Source organism: Anomaloglossus baeobatrachus, chromosome 4 (assembly GCF_048569485.1).
Source record: "Anomaloglossus baeobatrachus isolate aAnoBae1 chromosome 4, aAnoBae1.hap1, whole genome shotgun sequence".
NCBI classification, from domain to species: domain Eukaryota; kingdom Metazoa; phylum Chordata; class Amphibia; order Anura; family Aromobatidae; genus Anomaloglossus; species Anomaloglossus baeobatrachus.
The window spans coordinates 207,309,786-207,327,918 of NC_134356.1; the positions used below are offsets into that span (position 1 = coordinate 207,309,786).

The window sequence follows — 18,133 nt, forward strand, 5'->3', positions numbered from 1 at the left end:
TCATAAATATCTTGTAGGAATGACAGCGGACTAGCACAATACACAGTTACTGTAAGGGATGCTCCGGAATTCTTAATTAATACATTGACTAAAACAGACATTTCGGGGTGTTGCAAACTCTTTTTTTCAGAATATTCATTTATACTTTATTTCAAAGGGGATCTTAGACAGCGTGAAAGGTATATGTCCTTCTCAGCCATTACTGGCAAAAATGACAATATTGGTCTCTCTGTGGCGGCCACAACTGGTCCAAGGTTCAGAAACATCTAAGGGCTGAATGGCTAGGATGGGAAATGGAACACCCCTTTAAAAATAAACAGCCCACTGCTAACTTACTAATTGTAAAATTATATATGTATGAGCGACCTAAATGAAACAATATCATTTTCACGTATTAATATCTGACTACTAGCGAGCAGTTGACTTTTCTTATTCTATGATCACAGGAGTCTATAGTGCAGTTATGTAACTAAAGCCATGACAGTATTTTAGAGCCACGTTTATAACATGTACTTAAGCTCTTCTCATTTTCAATGTATGGTCTCTGATGTGTCTTCACTTCATGTTTTACAGCTTAAGAAGTTGCTTCTTTCTCCTGCACAGACGCCCACAGGCTCTGATGCACACAATGAGAACAGCTCTCGACATCAAGGAAGCTCAAAGGTCCGTCTTCAGCGGCAGTGTTTGAAGGTAAAGTCATCCTTTTACTCTTATTAATGTAGGCAGTTAGATGGTGTATTAGAGGTTTTTATCTCTTTGTATGTATCACTGTAGGCAACCTGTGTGTATAACCATTCCTAAAGTGTAACTGTCATTTTTTAAAGTTTTTATCCATGACAGGTGCTGCATAGTGTGGCTGATCATTGGTGGTCCTGAGACCCTCTCCAGTTGGTCAAAACACCACTCAGAAGTGCTTCGCTCCTGCATGAGCTTCATGCACAGAGCAGTATTTAAGCGGGCTTTACACGCTACTATATCGTTAATGATTTATCGTCGGGGTCACATTGTTTGTGACGCACATCCGACGTCATTAACGATATCGCAGTGTGTGACACTTATGTGCGACTTAAAACGTTCGCAAAAGCGGCCAAAATCGTTTGCCGCGGAGAGGTCGTCCTAAAACAAAAAATCGTTCTCTTCTAATTAGCGATGTTATTCCTCGTTCCTGCGGCAGCACACATCGTTATGTGTGACACCGCAGGAGCGACGAACATCTCCTTACCTGCCTCCACCGCCAATGCAGAAGGAAAGAGGTGGGCGGGAAGTTACGTCCCGCTCATCTCCGCCCCTCCACTTCTATTGGACGGCTGCCGTGTGACATCGCTGTGATGCTGCACGACCCGCCCCCTTAGAAAAGAGACGGTTCGCCGGCCAGAGCGACGTCGCAAGATAGGTAAGTGCGTGTGACGGGGGTAAGCAATTTGCCCGTGTCGCACAACCGACGGGGGCGGGTACGCTCGCTTGCGATCTCGCTAGCGAGATCGCAATGTGTAAATCCCCCTATAGGCTCAGTCATAAGTCTGTTGGGTTCCTACATTAATTCCCACAATTCGGTGTACTAAACCATAGACAATGTGGAGTCTCTACAATGCGCTGTGCAACTAGCTCATGCAGGTGTTGTGACTGATAAGTGGGGTTGTCAGCAGCACTATGCAGCCCCTTTTAATATATGAAAACTTTTGGGAAAAGACAGTATCTGTAGTCCTTTCTGTACAGATAGTTTCATACCGTTGAAGGTAGATTTAAGTCCATCAAATTCAACACATGACCTAACGTAACATGTTGATCTAGAGGAAGGCAAAAAACCCCATGGAGCAGACAGTAAGCGCCATATTAGGGCAAAAAAATTCTTCCCGACTCCACATACAGCAATCAGACTTGTTCCCTGGATCAACGCCCCATCAGACAATCTAGTCCACATAACCAGTAATAGTTTATTTTAAGAAAGGCATCCAGGCCTCTCTTAAATTTAAATAGTGAATCAACCATTACACCATTATGTGGTAGAAAGTTCCATAGTCTAAAGGGTGCTTTACATGCTGCGACATTGCTAGCGGTGTCGTGCGCGATAGCACCCGCCCCCGTCGACATTTGGTGCTCGCTGCCGTAGCGAACATTATTGCTACGGCAGCGTCACACGAACATACCTTGTCAGGCACGTCGCTGTGACCGCCGAACAATCCCTCCTTCAAGGGGGAGGTGCGTTCGGCGTCACTAAGCGGTCGCCCAATAGAAGCGGAGGGGCGGAGATTAGTGGGACGTAACATCCCGCCCACCACCTTCCTTCCGCATTGCCGATGGACGCAGGTAAGTAGATGTTCGTCGTTCCTGCGGTGTCACACGTAGCGATGTGTGATGCTGCAGGAACGACGAACAACATCGTACCTGTGGCAGCAGCGATATTAAGGAAAGGAGTGACGTGTCAACGATCACCGTTTTAGAACGATTTCGCGATCGTTGATTGTCGCTCCTTGGTGTCGCACGCTGCGATGTCGCTACCGGCGCCGGATGTGCGTCACTAATGACGTGACCCCGATGATATATCGGTAGCGATGCCGCAGCATTTAAAGCACCCTTTACTGCTCTTACAGTAAAGAATCTGCATCTGTGATTATGATTAAACCTCTTTTCCTCTAACCATAGTGGATGCCCCTTGTCCACGTTGCAGGCCTAGGTGTTAAAAGATCATTAGAGAGAGCTCTGTACGGTCCCCTCATATATTTGTACATTCAAATAAGATAATCCCTAAGCCTTCGTTTTGCCAAACTGAATAACCCCAAGTTTAATAACCTATCTTGGTATTGCATTCCCCCCATTCCTTTTATAACCTTGGTTGCTCTTCTATGCACCCACTCTAGTTCAGATATTAGTGTTGTCCTATGCAATAATTATTTGAGCAGTTTCTACAGTCATGTATTAAAGTATTCAGCAAATATAACATTATGGAGAGTGGGCGTGTCCGGCCGATATAACAGTTTAGATACACTTTGGAAAGTGGGCCCATCCAGCCAACATAGCAGTTTGGATACACTTTGGAGAGTTGCAACCATTTGTGGCTAAACATTCTGGTCATATTCGATCATTGCTGTAATAATGAAATCTGTCTTGCAGGTGGAGAGTCCAATAGAAAGGCTGACTGGCATTCCTCAAGCACAGGGCAGAAGCTGTACTGAACTACAAAGACATTTGGTATCACCCACGTGTGTCCCTCAGCCTGAAGTTAAGGATGAAAGCAATAACGGAGAAATTTATCTGAAGGAAGAGGAGCCCAGTGAAGATGAGTCTGGGAGCTCCACGCCATTGTATGCTTTACAGGGTCAAGATCCACAGTTCACCTGTGAGAAGGAAAAACAAGCGGTGGTAGACCTCATCCGGTATATGCACACCTACTGCCTTCCACTCAAAAAGCATCATAGTGATGAGAAACACCAGCAATCTAACAGTCTCTTAAAGAGAACTAAAAGCAATTCCACACAATCTTTGCATAATTGTGGAAGCAAAGTGATCTTGGAAAATGCCAAGGGGAACTGTCTTGCATTGGGCATGCTTGAAAGGGCAAAGCGAGCCCGGTCTGGATCCTCAATATTGAAAGAACTCTTAGCGAGAGACATTTCTGAGGACGTGAGCAAGCCATATCGGCTGGCACAGCCAGTATATGCAGCATTCTCAAATTTATCTTATAGCTGTCTGCCACAAGATAAAATAGAAGGGGGGTTAGGGAAGGGGATTAAAACAGAGTTGGAGAAAACTGAAAAGCCATATCTGGCTCTCAGGAAAGAGGGTCGATATATGGGAGCAGGTTCTGGAAGCCCAGCACATACTGTTCAAGAGCAGGTGACCAATAAATCTGCTTTTAAACAGGAATGCTCTGTTTATGTGAGACGTTCAAGCAGACTAAATCCAGAGTTCTGGTTTAGTGAAGCCTCTCCACAGACATATATAGCACGGACAGATGCTGACAGCCAGCTCCCGGGAGTGCAGAACCTCTGTTTGACAGTGGAACCTTTTGTTGATGAAGAGCAGGTTGCTGAAATAGAAGTTGGAGAATCAAATGAAACAAATGGCCAAACAGAACTGGACAGAGCTCTACTGGATTTAGACATCCTTCAGAGTGATGCCCTAAAAGCACACCTTGACATTGCCAACCAACAGTGTCATCCGCAAGGTAAGACAGATCTGAAAGCTGTGATGTGCTGTAATCCAAGGGTTTAGAGATGACTGATTGCACCAAAATGTGATTTGGTTTTCCATAGCACCTATTTCACTAAGAGCAGAATGGATAAGTTGATAAACTTAAGCCTTCAGAGGACTAGGCCTCTTAGATACAGATGTGAACAAGAAAGCATCATTTTCCACTCAATCTGACTGAGTGATGAGTGACACTGCCTATGCAACTGGTGGGGATTAATCGACTGACAGCCATTGATTGCTGCCTCCACTTTGCTTTACTGTGGGTATGGTGTTTTTTTGGTCATATGCCAAACATATCTTTTAGAAGTAAGGCCTTAAAGTTCAGTCTTGGTCTCATCATAACACATTTTCCCACATTTTTTCTGGCAGATTCCATGGAGGTCTTGACAAAATATAACTGGGCTTGGATGTTTTTCTTTGTGAGAAAAGGCTTCCATCTTGCCACCCTACCCTACAGGACAGGCATATAAAGAATATAGGAGTGTGTTCCTACATACACCACAGAGCCAATACTTGGCATAAATTCTTGCAGCTCCTTTAACGTTGCTGTAAGGCCTCTTGACAGCCTCCTAGAAAAAAATTCAGCAATTTTTTAAGGGTGACCAATGCTAGGCAATGTCATTGTTGTGCCAAGTGTAAGCTACTTTTTCATGACCATCTTCAAAGTGATCCATTGTATATCTAATGCTTTGAAAACCTATATTTGTATCCATCTCCTGACTGACAACTTTCAACAATTTACAGACTGGCTTTTGCTATAAAATGCCACTAAGGTCCCCTTTTTCTAGCTTTGCCCACTTCAAGACATATTCTTTAAGTGGCCATCACAGGGGGGTATATAAAAGCTCTCTAAAACTCAAGGTAAAAATGTTTTTGCTTTGTATCCTGTCGGGAGCAACACTGCATTGTTTCACACCTGGTGACCGATTTCCTACAAGGATGATTGTAATCCTGTATGGCTTTCTCCTGAGGAATCTGGGAGCTTCCACTTTGGAACTGAATGTAAAATTTAGTCCTTATTCACTTGTAAATCATATTTAAAGTAATTGCTATTCATGATGTTCCATCTTAGAAAAGTGTAGCTGAACCTGCTATTTAAAGGTGTTATCTACTTTCAGAAATTTCCTTTCAACGGGCACAGTTTGTATAAACCCCCCCCCTCAAAAAAAAACAAAAAAAACAAGCTGTTCTCTACTCACCCTCCCCAGGTTCAGAACTGAGTCTCTGACACTGCTTCGGATGTCTGTTTTTGTCTGCATCTCTGATGTCAGGTAGATAGTGATCAGTCAATAATGAGCTCCGGCAGCTCTCACCTTGTAGATGGCACAAGCCACTTAGGGGTACTTCTCACGTAGCGAGATCGCTGCTGAGTCACGTTTTTTTGTGATGCAGCAGTGACCTCATTAGCGATCTCGCTGTGTGTGACACTGAGCAGCGATCTGGCCCGTGCTGTGAAATCGCTGCTCGTTACACACTGCTCTGGTTCATTTTTTGGACGTTGCTCTCCCGCTGTGAAGCACACATCGCTGTATGTGACAGCGAGAGAGCAACGATCTGAATGTGCAGGGAGCCGGCGTCTGGCAGCCTGCGGTAAGCTGTAACCAAGGTAAATATCGTGTAACCAAGTGAAGTGCTTTGCTTGGTTACCCGATATTTACCTTGGTTACTAAGGTCCTCCGCTCTCAGGCTGTCAGTGCCGGCTCCCTGCTCCCTGCACACATAGCCGGAGTACACACTGGGTAAATAATTTGCTTAATAACCCGATGTGTACTCTGGCTACGAGTGCAGGGAGCCAGCGCTAAACGGTGTGCGCTGGTAACCAAGGTAAATATCGGGTAACCAAGCGCTTGGTTACCCGATATTTACCTTAGTTACTAAGCGCAGCATCGCTTACACGCGTCGCTGGGGGCTGGTCGCTGGTGAGATCTGCCTGATTGACAGCTCACCAGCGACCATGTAGCGATGCACCAGCGATCCTGACCAGGTCAGATCGCTGGTGGGATCGCTGCAGCGTCGCTAAAGTGTGACGGTACCCTTCGAGTCGCTGAGATCACTTATTGACTACAGATAGTAACAGACATGGGAAACAGTGGCGTAGACTCAGCTTTGGACCTGGGGAGGATGAGTAAAGCCCAGTGGAATGGAGATTTCTATAAGTGGATATCCCTTTTCTTTGTCGCTCCATTGGGAGACCCAGACAATTGGGTGTATAGCTTCTGCCTCCGGAGGCCACACAAAGTATTACACTTTAAAGAGTGTAACCCCTCCCCTCTGCCTATACACCCTCCCGTGCATCACGGGCTCATCAGTTTTAAGCTTTGTGTGGAAGGAGGCACACATCCACTCATCATCTCATTTTAGTTATATCGATTGGAAGAAAAGTGGGCCCCCACGGGGCCCCCGGCATGTTCCCTTCTCACCCCACTATGTCGGCGGTGCTGTTAAGGTTGAGGTACCCATTGCGGGTACAAAGGCAGGAGCCTCATGCCGTCTCCTTCACCATCCCTTAGAGGCTCTGGGAGAAGTGGGATCCTGAGCGGTCATCCAGTCACTGGGACCGTGCTCCCTCCGCAGCCCCTGGGGGAATCTGTCGGACAGGAGTTTGTTTATCCTCAGGGACCGGGCCCTGCATCACTAAGGTACTCTGTACCCCCATGGGGGATGTGCATGGAGCGCCTTCATCCCGGACGCTGCAGCAGCTGCTTATTTGTGACGGCCGGCGGACTTCCGCGCCGACCGCGCCTGTTTGTCGGCCGCGGTATTAAATTTAGTCCCCGGCTTCAATTGCGGCCTAGTAGCAAAACTCCCGCCCCCGGGCCTGTCTATCAGGGATAAGGGCGGGACTGCCGACCTGACGTCGGCTGTGAGGGCCAGGGCATCCTGTATGTTCCTCCCCCCCTCACTGATCACTGTGGGGACTCCAGATTCCCGCACTTTTCTAACGCCGCCCACGGCTCCTCTCCTCCCCTGAGAGCTCCGGCAGCCATTTCTTTGGCATTCTGCCTGTGGAAGATTTCCTGGAAAGAGCTCTGCAACGCTGGGAGACCTAAGGCAGGGAATCTGGAGGACACACACTCCGCTTTTTAGCGGTCGGTAAGCCACACCGGTCACCCGGTGCTGGTCCCCATAGGGTGCCGGAATAGATACTATATATATTTATATATTTCTGTTCGGTCGGGCTGTATACCCTTCCCATATACCCTCAGTGATCACTCTCCTAGGAGACAACAGCATGTCGTCCACAAGGAGCAAGGGTGCCAAGACACAGGGTTATTTTGCGACCTGTACCTCTTGTGCGGCTAAGTTACCTGCGGGTTCCACCTACCCTCACTGTGAGCAATGCTCAACCCCTGTTTTGCTTCCACAACCGGAGCCTCGGTCACTAGTGGGCCCCTCGGCTCAGGTAGAATCCCTTGCTCCCCCTGTCCAGGCGGCAGGGACAGAGTTTGCAGTTTTTGCTGAAAAACTCTGAGTCACTCTCACAATCCACGGCTCAGTCTATGGACAAATGGTCTGCCAAGCTGCTTGAAGCTTTGCAGTCCAGACCGGTCCCTACACAGGCCCCGGGCCCTGTTGGATCTTCACCCCCAGGCCCCTCTCTGCCCGCGCCGCAGCACGTTCCCAGGGGGGGCCCTAGGTCTCACGTGGAGGACTCCGGCCCGGACCACAGTCCCAGACCGGCTAAGCGGACACGCTGGGAATCTTCCCCGACTTCTTCACGCTGCTCAGGTTCCCAGCGTGAGGACTCTCTGGAGGACGAGGCGGACGTCGCAGCTTAGGGCTCTGACACTGACGTTGCCCTCAATCTTGATACACCTGAAGGGGACGCCATAGTAAATGATCTTATCTCATCCATCAACCAGGTGTTAGATATCTCTCCCCCACCGCCACCTGTAGAGGAGTCGACTTCTCAGCAGGAGAAACACCAGTTTCGGTTCCCTAAACGTACACTGAGTGCGTTTTTCGATCACTCTAACTTCAGAGATGCTGTCCAGAAGCCCAGAGCGGTTCCGGACAAGCGCTTTACTAAGCGCCTTACTGACACACGTTATCCCTTCCTTTCTGACGTTGTTAAGGGTTGGGCTCAATGTCCCAAGGTGGATCCCCCAGTCTCTAGATTGACGGCTAGATCTGTGGTATCGGTTGCAGATGGATCATCGCTAAAGGATGCCACTGACAGGCAGATAGAGCTCCTGATGAAATCCATCTATGAAGCCACGGGCGCGTCTTTTGCCCCGGCCTTTGCAGCCGTGTGGGCACTACAAGCTATCTCAGCTTGTCTGGCTGAGATTAATGCGGTTACACGTAATTCTGCTCCGCAGGTTACGTCTTTGACTTCCCAGGCGTCAGTTTTTTCTTCCTACGCCATGAACGCAGTTTTAGACTCTGCTAGCCGTACAGCGGTGGCATCTGCTAACTCTGTGGCAGTCCGCAGGGCCATGTGGCTGCGCGAATGGAAGGCAGACTCTGCTTCCAAGAGGTTCTTAACCGGTTTGCCGTTTGCTGGCGACCGATTGTTTGGCGAACGATTGGATGAGATTATTAAGGAATCTAAGGGAAAGGACTCCTCCTTACCCCAGTCCAAACCAAAGAGACCTCAGCAACGACAGATACAATCGAGGTTTCGGTCCTTTCGTCCCTCCGCCAAGCCCCAATCCTCTTCGTCCAGCAGGCCGGAGAAAGGCCAGAGGAACTCATATGCGTGGCGGGCTAAGTCACGCCCCCAAAAGGCCGCAGGAGGCACTGCTTCCAAGGCGGCCTCCTCATGACTCTCGGCATCCCCGAACCGCATCCTCGGTCGGTGGCAGGCTCTCCCGCTTTTGCGACGCCTGGTGGCCACATGTTCAAGACCAATGGGTGAGAGACATTCTGTCTCACGGTTACAGGATAGAGTTCAGCTCTCGTCCTCCGACTCGTTTCTTCAGAACATCTCCGCCCCCCGAGCGAGCCGATGCACTTTTTCAGGCGGTGAACGCTCTGAAAACAGAAGGAGTTGTGATCCCTGTTCCCCTCCAGGAACATGGTCGCGGCTTTTACTCCAACTTGTTTGTGGTGCCAAAGAAGGACGGCTCGTTCCGTCCCGTTCTGGACCTCAAACTACTCAACAGACATGTGAGCACCAGACGGTTTCGGATGGAATCTCTCCGCTCTGTCATCGCTTCAATGTCACAAGGAGACTTCCTAGCATCGATTGACATCAAGGATGCTTATCTCCATGTGCCGATCGCACCCGAACATCAACGCTTTTTGCGCTTCGCCATCAGGGACGAACACCTTCAGTTCGTGGCATTGCCTTTCGGCCTGGCGACAGCCCCACGGGTGTTCACCAAGGTCATGGGATCTGTTGTGGCGGTCCTACACTCTCAGGGACACTCGGTGATTCCCTACTTAGACGATCTTCTGGTCAGGGCACCCTCTCAGTTGGCGTGTCAAAACAGCCTTTCCGTCGCTCTGGCGACTCTCCAGCAGTTCGGATGGATCATCAACTTTCCAAAATCCAAGTTGACACCGACCCAATCACTGACGTACCTTGGGATGGAGTTTCATACTCAGTCAGCGGTAGTCATGCTACCGCTGGACAAACAGCTTTCTCTGCAGGCAGGGGTGCAATCTCTTCTTCGGGGTCAGTCACACCCCTTGAGGCGCCTCATGCACTTCCTGGGGAAGATGGTGGCAGCGATGGAGGCAATGCCCTTCGCGCAATTCCATCTGCGGCCACTCCAGTGGGACATTCTCCGAAAATGGGACAGGAGGTCGACTTCACTCGACAGGAACGTCTCTCTTTCCCTTGCAACCAAGACGTCACTTCAGTGGTGGCTCCTTCCCAACTCTCTGTCGCAGGGGAAATCCTTCCTACCCCCCACCTGGGCTGTGGTCACGACGGACGCGAGCCTGTCAGGGTGGGGGGCGGTTTTTCTCCACCACAGGGCTCAGGGAACCTGGACTCCGATAGTCATCCCTTCAGATCAATATTCTGGAAATAAGGGCAGTGTATCTAGCCCTATTGGCCTTTCATCGGTGGCTGGAGGGCAGGCAGATCCGAATCCAGTCGGACAACGCCACGGCCGTCGCTTACATCAACCACCAAGGCGGCACTCGCAGTCGTCAAGCCTTCCAGGAAGTCCGTCGAATTCTGCAGTGGGTGGAAGCCACAGCTTCCACCATCTCCGCAGTTCACATCCCGGGCGTAGAAAACTGGGAAGCAGATTTTCTCAGCCGACAGGGCATGGACGCGGGGGAATGGTCTCTTCACCCAGACGTGTTTCGAGAGATCTGTCGCCGCTGGGGAACGCCGGACGTCGATCTCATGGCGTCACGGCACAACAACAAAGTCCCGGCATTCATGGCCCGGTCTCAAGATCACAGAGCTCTGGCGGCGGACGCATTAGTTCAGGATTGGTCGCAGTTTCGACTTCCCTATCTGTTTCCTCCTCTGGCGATGCTCCCCAGAGTGCTGCGCAAAATCAGGTCCGACTGTCGTCGCGCCATTCTCGTCGCTCCAGATTGGCCGAGGCGGTCGTGGTACCCGGATCTGTGGCATCTCACGGTGGGTCAACCGTGGGCGCTCCCAGACCGCCCAGACTTGCTGTCTCAAGGGCCGTTTTTCCATCTGAATTCTGCGGCCCTCAACCTGACTGTGTGGCCATTGAGTCCTGGCTCCTAGCGTCCTCAGGGTTATCTCAAGATGTCATTGCCACTATGAGACAGGCCAGGAAACCAACGTCCGCCAAGATCTATCACAGGTCTTGGAGGATCTTCTTATCCTGGTGCTCTGACAAGGGTTTTACTCCCTGGCCCTTTGCCTTACCCACTTTTCTTTCATTCCTTCAATCCGGAATGGACAAGGGTTTGTCTCTCGGCTCTCTCAAGGGACAAGTATCGGCGCTTTCCGTATTTTTTCAAAAGCGTCTAGCCAGGCTTCCGCAGGTCCGCACGTTCCTGCAGGGAGTTTGCCACATAGTCCCACCTTACAAGCGTCCGCTGGAACCCTGGGACCTCAACAGGGTGCTAACGGCTCTTCAGAAACCACCTTTCGAGCCGCTGCGGGAGGTCTCCTTATCACGTCTTTCGCAGAAGGTGGCATTTCTAGTGGCAGTTACATCGCTCCGTAGAGTGTCGGAGCTGGCAGCGCTGTCATGCAAAGCCCCCTTCCTGGTTTTTCACCAGGATAAGGTGGTTCTACGTCCGGTCCCGGAATTTCTCCCTAAGGTGGTATCCCCGTTTCATCTCAATCAGGATATCTCCTTACCTTCATTTTGCCCTCATCCGGTTCACCAATGTGAAAAGGATTTGCACTCGTTAGATTTAGTGAGAGCACTCCGGCTCTACGTGTCTCGCACGGCGCCCCTGCGCCGTTCAGATGCGCTCTTTGTCCTTGTCGCTGGCCAGCGTAAGGGTTCGCAGGCTTCCAAGTCAACCTTGGCTCGATGGATCAAGGAACCGATTCTTGAATCCTACCGTTCTTCTGGGCTTCCACTTCCTTCAGGGTTGAAAGCCCATTCTACCAGAGCCGTGGGTGCGTCCTGGGCATTGCGGCACCGGGCTACGGCTCAGCAGGTGTGTCAGGCAGCTACCTGGTCTAGTCTGCACACTTTCACGAAACACTATCAGGTGCATACCTATGCTTCGGCAGACGCCAGTCTAGGTAGGCGAATCCTTCAGGCGGCGGTTGCCCACCTGTAAGAGGGGGTCGTTTTCGGCTCTTTTTATCGAGGTATTCTTTTACCTACCCAGGGACTGCTTTTGGACGTCCCAATTGTCTGGGTCTCCCAATGGAGCGACAAAGAAGGGAATTTTGTTTACTTACCGTAAATTCCTTTTCTTCTAGCTCCTATTGGGAGACCCAGCACCCGCCCCTGTTCCCTTCGGGCTGTTGTTCTTTTGTGTACACATGTTGTTCATGTTGAATTGTTCTTTTGGTTCATGGTTTTCAGTTCTCCGAACATCCTTCGGATTGAATTTACCTTAGACCAATTTATAAGTTTCCTCCTTCCTGCTTTTGCACCAAAACTGAGGAGCCCGTGATGCACGGGAGGGTGTATAGCAGAGGGGAGGGGTTACACTTTTTAAAGTGTAATACTTTGTGTGGCCTCCGGAGGCAGAAGCTATACACCCAATTGTCTGGGTCTCCCAATAGGAGCTAGAAGAAAAGGAATTTACGGTAAGTAAACAAAATTCCCTTCTTTAAAGAGGAAAACAAGTTAAAACGATATTCCATAAAGATATCTGAGAAGTCAAGAAGTAAGAGGTTCCATAGATTTCTTCCAACCACTTGATACTGTACAAATTTGTTTCTGAAAATCTGCAACAACCGTCTTCACTATTGTGATATTCTCATGACAGATCAGGAGACCATTATGTATAAGGATTGGGAGCTAATTATATGCACAGCTTGGCAATGAACGCCTTCGATTCTAGCTGATACTTGCAAATCTCTGTATCCTTATACCCGGGGTATAATTATGTAATTTGATAAGTAGACATAAAATCTAAGCATTTTAAGAGAAGCGTGCCTCAGACAGGAAGCCAAAGAATCCACTGGCAGGGCTTGTATAAATATTATATAAAAGCTGCCTTTTGAAGAAAGGATCAGTGTGTTTTTTAGCATCCACATTAATAATCCTTTCTGGTATAGAACAGGTAATTGGGATTTCAGCATTCGAGTCAGACCGATCACTAAAACACCCTTTAATTTTCTATAAGCTTTGGCGCCATCCAGTGGAGAAAATTAATATTGCTCCTGCATGTATTTTTTTCTCTTCCAATAAATAATTTACATTTATAATTTCAGATAATACCGGATGCTCGCCATTGTCTCCAACTGAAACGTAAGCAATTCATATACTACTGTTGTATACGCAGCTGTTTTCAGTGTTGCTATAAGCTTATTTTAGTTATTTTTTTTTCCCCATTGTATACGTCCTTTTCAAATGACATGCTGCTGGCAATGCTGAAGTGCCCATTAGAAATAAACACAATCCCCTTCCTCAGTCTGCGCACAAATGCCCAAGACTGAACTTAAGATACTGTGTACAAATATAATTTTTAATGTTCTCCGTTTAACGCTACGTGCTCGGCAGTCCTTACGGCCACCTTGTGGTTTTTCGCATATACTGTACCATTCTAGGCCTTTTCCCTTCACTATGATGTTATAGACTAGTTTGTCTCTTAATTTATTATATTGGATATTGGAAATGGCTATTTTTCATATCATGCATACTTTGCAAATTTCTCTTTGCTCATTTTGAAGCAGTATACCCCTATTTACTTTTGTATTAGATAAAAAGGTTCATGCATTCATTGAAAATGTAGGCATAGAAACCAGAATTACCCTCAGTTTTCTTAGCACATTAGCTTGGAAATATACGTAGCCTTAAAATGTCTTTCCCTATGCTCTTTGCAGCAACCCTGCATTTGAAAAGAATACATTCGAGCAAGGACTTACTGTTGAGCTGTGTGGAACCGCAGGTAAGTACCCTGTTCTCTTATATACACACAGACATTATACATATATTGAAGAAAAATATAAATGCAACACTTTGTATGGGTTTTCTTTAAGTACTGTGGTTTCATCCTACACTCCAAAGATCTATTGATGGGGAATTTAGATTGTGAACAGCAATGCTGATTTCTGTAAAGTGCTGTGGAATTAAGTTTTATATACCGTATTTTTCGGCTTTTAAGACACACTTTTCCTCCCAAAAATTTGGAAGGAAATGAGGGGTGCGTCTTATAATGCGAATGTAGCTTACCGGTAGGTGGAGAATGGGGGCTGTGCTGGCTGCGGTGGGGGGCTGTGCTGGCTGCGGTGGAGGGCTGTGCTGGCTGCGGTGGAGGGCTGTGCTGGCTGCGGTGGAGGGCTGTGCTGGCTGCGGTGGAGGGCTGTGCTGGCTGCGGTGGGGGGCTGTGCTGGCTGCGGTGGGGGGCTGTGCTGGCTGCGGTGGAGGGCTGTGCTGGCTGCGGTGGAGGGCTGTGCTGGCTGCGGTGGAGGGCTGTGCTGGCTGCGGTGGAGGGCTGTGCTGGCTGCAGTGGGGGGCTGTGTGGCACAGGGCTGAGATGCTCTGTCGGAAGTACAGGCTTCACATAATGATGCCCTAAGCCGGCGCATGTGCAGATTGAGCTCTCGGCTCAAGATCTCATCTCCGCTGCCTCTTGCCCCTTGATCTTCCAGAAGCAGACTTAAGGAAAATGGCGCCCGGAAGTATCGCGTGTGCAGATGAGATCTCTGCTTGTCATTGAGCCCAGAGCTCAATCTGTGCATGCGCCGATTCTGGGCGCCATTTCTTTAAAGCCTGTACTGCCGACAGAGCATCTGTGACACCTGCCGCACCACCCTGCTCCACACAGCCAGTATGGCACTTGCAGCCAGCACAGCCCCCACAGCATCGCCTGCAGCATCGCCCTACTCCAGCACCGCCCCTGCCTCCTGTGACTCCACTCCACCACCGCTGCTGCCCCCCATCCTTTAAGACACCACCGGAGTATAAGACGGATCCCTTTTTTTTAACCATTTTTAGCTCTAAATTTGGGTACATTTTATAATCCGGTGCGTCTTATAAAAGGAGGAATACGGTAAGTCAGTAAAATCAATAAATGTCAATCAGTCTGGTTGATTAAAGGGATAAAATTTAAGGTGTGATATATCATATAAATCTATGCTCTTAGATCATCACAATGGTTTATTCGGATTTTCAAGAACTAAAAATCTCTGAGCAGTGCTAAACATTTAAGCGCTGACGAGTCCTTGTGTTTCAGAAATTGGTGATGTTAGCCAGAAAGCACATTGCACCTGTATGATGTCACATGTATCTAGGAGATATTAAAGCATCATCTTGTTTACATGCCCATCTTTCTCATAATCAGCTGATCACCATAGATTGGACTACTGAAAGCTGTGAGTGCTTGCACAGATCTGCAGAGACAGGTCACCTCTTCAAATGAAAAGTCAACTTGTAATAGATATTTTATTACAAACACTCCCATCGTAGTTCACATAAATTAGGAGGCCCAATGTGGCAAACTCTTTCAGCTAAGGGTTACCATCTACTTTTCCTAATAGTCTCTAAATGGGGCATGAAATGATATGGAAAGACCTTTAAAAGGTGTGAAGGGAGTACCATTTAATAAATAGCTTTGTCTAAAAAGTGTGTTTCAAGCACATAGATCACATTTATACATTGTAAATCTTCTCAGTAATGATGAAACTTTATCATTTGCTGACTGATAAAATTCTACTCATTTCTCGAGCTATTACATTTGGACATATGACCTCCCACTTCTTACTTCCTGTTACAGTCCATTCAAAGCACAGAGTAGAGATTTCCTGTCTGTGCTTTGAACGGCTCAGCTAGCATCTCTGAAGTTACCGTATTTTTGGACTATAAGACGCACCCTGGTTTTAGAGGAGGAAAATAGGAAAATAAAATTTTAAGCAAAAAATGTGGTCATGACACACTGTTATGGGGCGAGGATCTGCTGCTGACACACTTTATGGGGGTAATGTCCCCAAATTCTCTACTAAGTTCCCCATCCTGGTAATGATCTTCCTGCCTTGTATATACAGTATATGTCCCTCATCCTGGTATAGCCCCCATCCTGCTAAATACAGTCATCCTGGCATATGGCCGCATCCTGCTATATACTGGCATATGGCTGCATCCTGCTATATACCCCATCCTGGCATATGGCCCCATTTTGTTATATAACCCATCCTGGCATATGGCCCCTATTCTGCTCATATACCCCTATCCTGCTCATATACCCCTATCCTGCTCATATACCCCTATCCTGCTCATATACCCCTATCCTGCTCATATACCCCTATCCTGCTCATATACCCCTATCCTGCTCATATACCCCTATCCTGCTCATATACCCCCATCCTGCTCATATACCCCCATCCTGCTCATCATATAACCCCATCCTGCTCATCATATACCCCCATCCTGCTATACACCCCCATCCTGGTATACTTCCCGCATCCTGTGGCACATAAAAAAAAAAATAAACGTTCATACTCGCCTTACCTCACTCCGTGCAGCATCGCTCCTCAGTCTGTGTCAGCAGCAGCGCTGGAGTGTGGAGCCGGCCACGATCCCTGCAGCATCGCAATGTCCTCCTGTCTGTGCCAGCGTCGGCTGCGTGTGGACCCCCATCCTGCTAGATAAGCCATCCTGCTATATAAGCCATCCTGGCATTTGGCCCCATCCTGCTATATACCCCCATCCTGCTCATATACCCCCATCCTGCTCATATACCCCCATCCTGCTCATATACCCCCATCCTGCTCATATACCCCCATCCTGCTCATATACCCCCATCCTGCTCATATACCCCCATCCTGCTCATATACCCCCATCCTGCTCATATTCCCTCATCCTGCTCATATACCCCCATCCTGCTCATATACCCCCATCCTGCTCATATACCCCCATCCTGCTCATATACCCCCATCCTGCTCATATACCCCCATCCTGCTCATATACCCCCATCCTGCTCATATACCCCCATCCTGCTCATATACCCCCATCCTGCTCATATACCCTCATCCTGCTCATATACCCTCATCCTGCTCATATACCCTCATCCTGCTCATATACCCTCATCCTGCTCATATACCCTCATCCTGCTCATATTCCCTCATACTGCTCATATTCCCTCATCCTGCTCATATTCCCTCATCCTGCTCATATACCCTCATCCTGCTCATATTCCCTCATCATGCTCATATACCCCTATCCTGCTCATATACCCCCATCCTGCTCATATACCCCCATCCTGCTCATAATAACCCCCATCCTGGTATACGGCCCTCATCCTGTAGCACATAAAAAAAAAAAACAAAACGTTCATACTCCCCTTACCTCACTCCCTGCAGCATCGCTCCTCCTCTGTCTGTGTCAGCACCAACGCTGGAGTGTGGAGCCGGCCACGATCCCTGCAGCATCGCAATGTCCTCCTGTCTGTGCCAGCGGCGGCTGCGTGTGGACACGTGCGCACAGCTATGACGTCATCGCTGTGCGCACCGCTAGTCTCCACACAGCTAGTCTCCACACAGCTGCCACCGACACAGACGGGAAGATATCGCGGTGCTGCAGGGATCGTGGCCGGTGAGTTATACTGATTCACTGCACCCTGTGCTGATGATGATGCGCGGGGGGCAGTGAATACAGCCGCACATGATCACTCCAGGCTGTAGTTGCCAGGGGGGTGATCATACGGGCAGGCTGTTTAATATGCGCGCATTCCCCGCCCACCTGTCAGCGCCAGCATGATGATGGACGTGCTTATTAAATGAACGGGTCCACGTGGCCACGGCATGCTGCTACTGCCTGCTCGTGCCGCCGATGACCCGCTCCACTGCAGCACCCTCATTCCCCGCAGCCCTACATTCAGACTATAAGACGCACCCCCCACTTTCCCCCAACATTTGGGGGGAAAATGGTGCGTCTTATAGTCCAAAAAATATGGTATGTCATGGACATTCAACCTTGTCAAGTTTAAAGTAACTGGAGATGTGCACTAGGATGGAGAACACAGATTGCAGGCTCTACACAGAACAAGTAATCTTATCAGTTTGTGACTTTCAGCAGAGAAGATGGCCCTTGATGTTCTAGATTTAATTAGATTAAATGACTACCATGTATGACTCAATCCCTACACCCCCACAGTATACTGAGGCTGCTTTAGCCCATGTAACATTACTGACGGTAGGCAAGTCTCAGGATAGCTCATACTAGGTGAAGTGGAAGGAGAAATTGTGTGTTCAAAGTTACGTCCATCTTGAGACTATATAGGAGTCTCTAGATGGTGCTTTGAAGGTTGAGTAGGCAACCTCTGAATGTGAAATTTAGGGAACTGTGGGACAGATTTGGTGCTGCTACTTTAGAAACATAGTTTAGTGGCAGAGCTGGCAGAAAGTTTACGATGTTTAACATGTACG

The 18,133-nt window shown here is 48.6% G+C and overlaps 1 protein-coding gene and 1 non-coding gene across 2 annotated transcripts in view; both read left to right on the forward strand.

The window, feature by feature from the left end:
- The window catches only part of PPARGC1B (PPARG coactivator 1 beta), a 151,487-nt gene that overhangs the window by 118,974 nt on the left and 14,380 nt on the right, over positions 1 to 18,133 (forward strand). The window contains exons 4-7 of the mRNA XM_075344637.1: positions 574 to 690; positions 3,112 to 4,165; positions 12,983 to 13,019; positions 13,595 to 13,659. Of these exons, the coding sequence (XP_075200752.1) occupies positions 574 to 690; positions 3,112 to 4,165; positions 12,983 to 13,019; positions 13,595 to 13,659 (1,273 nt within the window). The remainder of the gene's footprint in view (positions 1 to 573; positions 691 to 3,111; positions 4,166 to 12,982; positions 13,020 to 13,594; positions 13,660 to 18,133) is intronic.
- On the forward strand, positions 4,982 to 5,094 carry LOC142304880 (small nucleolar RNA SNORA26). The gene has a single exon (XR_012753524.1). It is a non-coding gene; the product is annotated as a small nucleolar RNA SNORA26 (small nucleolar RNA).